Raw genomic sequence first — 6653 nt, forward strand, 5'->3', positions numbered from 1 at the left:
AAACAATAAAAAAGAAAGATGAAACAAAACCGAATTATTTTCTTTTACAACTTTTTTTTTTTAAAAGTACCATTTATTGTGGGTTTGTGAGAAACCTACCAAAAGGAGTGTAATATAAAAGAAGGCTTAGAGAGAAAAGCACTCAAATAAGGGAAAAGGGTAGAAATATTGTAATTATAAAAGATGGGATTTTGAGGACCAAGTGGAGCTCGTAGTGATGATATCCTCCCAAGTGTGGTTGAAGTTTTAGATTTATCTGTATGCTCCAACCAAATGATCCGCAACTTATTGTTGAGACACTCGTGAATGAAATTGTCGATGTGAAGAGGAAAAGCAATGGAATAGTTGAAAATAGCCACAGCCTGCTTCTATTGAGCATGCTTTTTGGTTGGCCCTCAAAGATTCCTCTCCCACACATCTAGGGTTTTTTTTTTTGTTTTTTTTTAACCATGGCTATGATACCAAATGTTTAAGGACGATGGTATGATATTGTTCGCTTCGGACATAACCCTCACAACTTTACTTTTGGTTTTGTTGAGAAGTTCTCGTATCAAGGGAGATAACTTTTTGGTTTCTCGTCGAAAGGGAGATAACTCTCCTCATCTATCTATATCATGGATCACTTCTCTTACTTATCACTGTAGGACTTTATTCGCACACGTTACACATCTAACAATAACGTCTTAATTATTATATCTTCTTAGGATGGGTAGTTCGAATGTTGCAGTTAGCCAATTATATTAACCTTCTTTTTCTAACCTTTATTTCTTTAAAATGTATATTAAAAACTTGTTTTTTTTAATTATAGTAAATAAAGTTGTTTCTTCTTCGTCACTAGTGGAAAAACCTGACTCAATGAACATAATAAACATAGGAACAATTGTAGGGAAGGGAATATGAGATAATTAATATTATTTGAAAAGACAATACAGCAAATAAAGCTAGTGGTAGCAACTCGGACATGCATATTCATGGTTTTGACTTGTGATACGATATAGCAGAGTAGATTGCTTGCATGCTAGTGAGGAGAACGAGGAAGGTTGCAGCAAGGAAGGAGATAAAAGCCCATGGGGTGTTGAAATAGTCACGTCTCAGCGAAGCCATGGACCGGTGCCACCATGTCTCGCAGTACTTATGTAAATCCATGCTGATATCGGCGTAGTAGTAAAAATCACATGAAATGTTAATATCTTTGCAGAGATCGTTAAACAATTTCGAAACGTCTTCATTATTACCGCCAATATTGTTGGTGATGATTCCTGCCTTCACAAGTAAACTTACGTCTCTCTCTGTACTTATTAATTCATCCAAAAAGTAAACATACTGGATCAGACACCTCTCATCATCCCCTATGTGATAATGCTCATAGGCCAACAGATTCCGCACATAGGTTTCAAATGCGTCATGAATTTCAAGATGAGGGATTGACAGAACACCATCTTTGAAACGTATGTCCATAATGAGTCGTTTGTCTTCGGTTGCTTTTTGGAACTCAACACCGGCCTCCCAAAGCTCGGTTGCAGTTGGGGGAGACTCGCGTTTATTGTACTTGAGCTTGTCATTTTTTCCGGTCACTGTGGGAAGGGCATAGTAAAAGCTTAAAAAATCAACCAAGTGGTTTGGTTTTTTGGTGAGAAGCTTATCAGAAATAAGCTCACGCGCTCCCGTATACCATCTGCAAAAGGTGCTTGTAAAAAGTACAAAGGGAGTGGAACTCGAACATTTGTCCAATAGACATTCAAGAATGAAGAAAGGAAGTTGATTCTCAAGTAGTATAAGGTCACGATATATGTCAACATGTATAGCTTGGAATAATGTATAATTTAAATTGGGTTGAGTCATAGTGGCCCATTGGTAATGCATTCGGATGAACTCCACTAAGAAAGCACCATCCACAAGCATCATTTTCACAAAGTTGTCGCTCTTCATGTCTATGTGTTCTGCATAGCACTTGCGGGCACGAGTCTCCCAACCCTGAGCAATTTCAAATGCATCCTCAATTCCCATTCCTACACGGCGTAGATAAGCATCGAGAAAGCGGAGTTTAAGTTGTTCCATGGCCATAAACTCCTTTTGACCATGGTGAAAAGGACCGATGGATATGGCTTGAGGCGTATAAGCCATATCATTAATATTGTGTAATCGTTTGGAAACCCGATAGATGCTGCATTCTTCACTGATAGGATGCAATTTCTCAAGCATGTTTTTCATGGATATTGTCACATGGGGCTGTTCAAGTTCAACCTCGTCAATTTTTTTGTTCAGGTCATACGTTTCGATGTGATCATCTTCCATTTCAACTGAAAATTTGACACAGATGTTTCAGGTCTCATTAAACAAAGAGGTGCATATTACTTCAAAAGTGAAGGGAATGTGTATATATATTGTTTACCATGTTAGAGAGTATTTTGGAGTTTAAAGGGGAGAGACATCTATGGGGAAGATGAAATTAAAATTAGAAACGTGCTTTAGTGATGCTTCTTTTCCATGAAAAAATCGTTGAGAAAGAGAAAGGTAGCCGCAGAGGAAAAAAAAAAAGGATCAAAGGGACAAACCCATTGAAATACCTTTTCTCTAGCCACGTTGTTAAGTTTTTATGTAACTTTTTATATTTAAGGGACAATAGCCCCCCTCATTCTAAAAATGTGTGGGGAGCGAAAACTTTAACATTTTAAATTTTTATATGAAAAATTTAAGATGAATTATATTAGAAGGACAATTGACCTCCATTCTAAAAAATTGGGAAGAAAATTAAAGGGAAAGCTAAAAACTTTAACCTTCAAGTTTTTTTAATTTAAGACAAACTAAGGGGACAAGACAATTGTCCTCATTCCTTCTTCGTTTGGACTTGTCAGTAAATGGTAGTATTATGGAAACTTGACCTAAAAATGGGAGAGAAATATTTTTGAATGGAAAGCTTGTTATATTGTTTTTCTGAGGATTGACCAAAAGGAATCGTAATGAATTAAAGAAAGAAAGAAAAAAAAAGAAAAGAAGAATGGAAGAGGAATAAGTAACTTGCCTGCAATGGAAGGAGATGTTGCTCCTAGTCGTAGGTAGATGATAAAGAGGGAAGAAATGAAGAGTGAGTTCAGTTGTGGGAAGGAGATATGGAGCAAGAGGGGCTATTTAAAAGCACATAAATTACTTCTTTTTTCAACAATATTCACGTGGGAGGGTAAAAATTTTCAAGCAATTGTGTTCATATTTTACACCCAGGAATCGAAGGACAAACAACCAAATACTTAATTAATAAGCTAGATACATACATGGTCGAATCCAATTTGCTTCATGGATTTTTCTTCTATCCGATCAATATTGGGAATCACAACAGTAATCTTTGTGAATTTACCTTTATTTTATTCTTTAAATTTTTTCTAATAAGTTTTCGAATTTTTAGACTTTTGTTTATTTGATGTCTGTTTTTTAAGCTCAAAATAAAGCAATATCATATATCATATGGAAAGGTCAAATATCACTTCAATTTTAGTTTAATTCAAATAATTAAAAATGTAGGAAATTAAAATTGGTAATAATTTATAGTTATAATTTTTACTCTCTCTCAGGAAGCCACACCTATCTTGTACTAGTGATCAGATTGTTACAGCATCCTTTATTTTCTAATTAAAAAATTGAACACCGACCAAACTTTCACTAAGGAGTAGCACAGCCCATATAGTTCACTTTTTATGCAACAATATGACGGGTGAGTGGTGAGGTGGGTTCGTGCTAAGTTTGAAGTTAACAGTGCAAATAAGTGTCACATTGGTTAGAGAGAAAAGAGATCGTGGATATATATGCGAGGGACAACATTTCTATTGATATGAGAAATTTTTAAGTGATTTTAAAAAGTAAAGCTACGAGAAGTTATGTCCAAAATGGATATTACCATATTATTGTAGAATGTGGAGGGTCTATCGTGTGTGGATGGCTCCCAACAGTTACTTCCCATATATATAGTTTTAATTTTAACTCCCTACCTGATTGGCATATCAAAACCCAACTCAACAGTTTTATTAAACTCTCTTGTCATTGTTTTAGGGTCTTTTTCTTTTTTTTCTATTTAGCTCATTCTCCTTCCTTGTTTTCAAGACTAAAAGGGCAAAACAACAAAAATCCATTGTCTTATACTTTTTTTTTTCCGCAAAATAAGTTCACTTAAACACTTAGATAGATACCTTGCTCCATTTTGTAAATAGAACCAGAAGCTTAACAACAACCCACCAATTAACTTACCAGCTCGTCCTCAATCTTCTATTAATATTCATGGGTTTCATTTCAAAACTCCATGAATATTAATATGGTATCAGAGTCCAAAAGTTCAAATGAGCATCCGGTCTAAAAAAATGAGATCCGACGATAAGCCAAAAAGAGTTACTCTCAATTGGTTTTGAGATAGAACCCCATGAATATTAATATTTTTCTCTTTAATTTGTTCTCTTTTCTCTTGGTTGGTTCCCAAAGGATGCTAAAACTTTTTCCTTTTCGTCTTCAACCCTATTTTTTGTTGGGTTTTGACAAAATATTGGAATTGAAGTTGTCCACATCGGAAAGATACAAGAATGGTCTCCACGTGCTAAAAGTTGTCCTACATCAGAAAAGTACAAGGAGGAGATGTTTTCCAACTACTATAAAGGAGCTCATGGGCTTGAGTTTTAATCATTCCAATTGAAATACTTTAAGGCTGATATACTAGCTCTAGTTAACTGAGCGGAGAAATCTGTGTGATTGTAATAATTTTTCACATAGTGGATTTCTTATTCCTTGAGTAGGAGTAGGAGATTTTTTCCCAACAAGTGGTATCAGAGATTTAGGTTTGTAGTTTCTAGAATTTCTGAGTATGCTCTCTGGTTGCAGCATTGTCTGAACTTCCACATCAGAAAAGATTTCTTGAAACGAGCTTACACGGTTCTGTGAATAGTGTGGATTGTTCACTATTTGTAGATTCGCTAGGAGTGTGAAGCAGATATGTCATTCTTTATGAGTTCAGTGAAGATTGACGTGGAGAAATTTGACGGAAGGATCAACTTTGGCTTGTGGCAAGTACAAGTCAAGGATCGAACTTCCAATCTGGAAGGATAATGTTAAGTGCCTTAACTGCTAAACTAAACACATGTCGGCTGCAACTTACTTAATTTAATGATAAAAAATGATATTTTTCAAATATACTTACAGATGTATTTAATATTAATGTTCAATAAGTAATATTGAAAGTTAAACTATAATAAATTATTACGTATATTGGTTTGTTTAGTATTAATACTAAAATTTTTTGTAAACAAATATTAAAAATTATGAACTTATATATACATAATTTAACACTAATTTGTTCAAAATGGAATAGGATTGAATCATCTATATAAATATAAAAATATATAATAAAACTTGAAATATTTAGAAAGATTTTTTTTTTTAAAAATTAAATTTATTTTGAAATGAAAGGAAAAACTAAAACTATAATATTATACATATTTATTATTATTTTGCATTTTTAACTCACGAATAAATTTAAATTTATTAAAGAAAATATACTCTAAAAAATATAAATTTAGTGGATATAATAATATAAATCGTTTATTAAAGAAATAAATTTTCAATTTTTACAATTTAAAAAATGAAAATGAAAATTTTATTATTTCTAAAAAAATATAAAAGGAAAACAATTTTTTGTAAGTGGAGGTTGGAATTCGAGTTTCTAAAAAATTAATCTTTCTCTCCTCTAAATTTTTTCATCTTAATATTACTATTATCTCTCCCTCCAAAACTTTCATCTCTATGTAATTTTATTTTCTTTTTGTTCTAACCTATCATCCTCGTTGTCAAAGAGAGTATAACTCAGTGGTAATTGACATGTAACTCCAACCATGAGGTTGTAAGTTCGAATCCCCTTCCCACATGTTGTACTAAAAAAAACTATCATCCTCATTTTCTCTTATATCTCTGATATACCACTAACTAAATATGCTTCTAATTTACCACTTATATACCTCTGATATAACATTATATTCCACTTGAGCTATGCTCGCTTGGCATATATGTCCAAACCAAGAAATTCTGCGTTCAATCACTCATCTCGACATGTTGTACTAAAAAAATTAAGCTAGTTATTTTTAACCTCAGTCCATTTATTCATGAACATGTCCATGTGGTCAAGATATCTTTACTCGATTTTATCGGTAAATGCCTTTTCCAAAAGGTTTTTAATCCTATACGACAATGATTTCGTTCGTCAAGAAACATCAAATTCTTTTGTAGGCCAGAGAGGAATTTCTCCCTCTCTCTATATATATTTCTTTTTAATTACGGAGTGGAGATTATAATCGAACTTCTAATTTTTTAGTCTAGTATATATACTTTAATTAGTTGAACTATGGAATAGGTATATTGACTAGAAAAACATGAAACTCAAAATTTATGAAATTTTTACATATATGTGATATATATATATGTATGGCAAATAATTAAAGTCTGAAATGGACTTTTCAGTTTTTATATTTTAGGTTTATTTATTTAATTAATTATTTTGCTTGACTTTAATTTACCATTTACCATTAGAACTTAGAAGTCAAATTGAAGGCAAATGACAAACTTGCATTTATGGTGGCACAGCGTAATTAAGTTTGGTTACAACTGAAGGAAGGAGCCATAATAAA

At 32.9% G+C, this 6653-nt stretch overlaps 1 protein-coding gene across 1 annotated transcript; it reads right to left on the reverse strand.

The window, feature by feature from the left end:
- Positions 1–887: 887 nt before the first annotated feature.
- On the reverse strand, positions 888–3158 carry LOC148209387 (UPF0481 protein At3g47200-like). The gene is made up of 2 exons (XM_088127939.1): positions 3023–3158; positions 888–2300 (listed from the first exon to the last, which is right to left on the reverse strand). Exon 2 carries the CDS (start codon positions 2293–2295, stop codon positions 970–972), a length of 1326 nt encoding a protein of 441 aa, XP_087984065.1. The 5' UTR covers positions 2296–2300; positions 3023–3158; the 3' UTR covers positions 888–969.
- Between the last annotated feature and the right edge of the window lie 3495 nt (positions 3159–6653).

This window comes from Momordica charantia, assembly GCF_013281855.1.
Source record: "Momordica charantia cultivar OHB3-1 chromosome 8 unlocalized genomic scaffold, Mcharantia_2.0 BLBB01000008.1, whole genome shotgun sequence".
Taxonomy (NCBI): domain Eukaryota; kingdom Viridiplantae; phylum Streptophyta; class Magnoliopsida; order Cucurbitales; family Cucurbitaceae; genus Momordica; species Momordica charantia.

What these genes read in the sequence shown, in the direction of transcription:
- LOC148209387 (XM_088127939.1), bottom strand. Translation starts at nt 2,295, where the DNA reads ATGGAAGATGATCACATCGAAACGTATGACCTGAACAAAAAAATTGAC.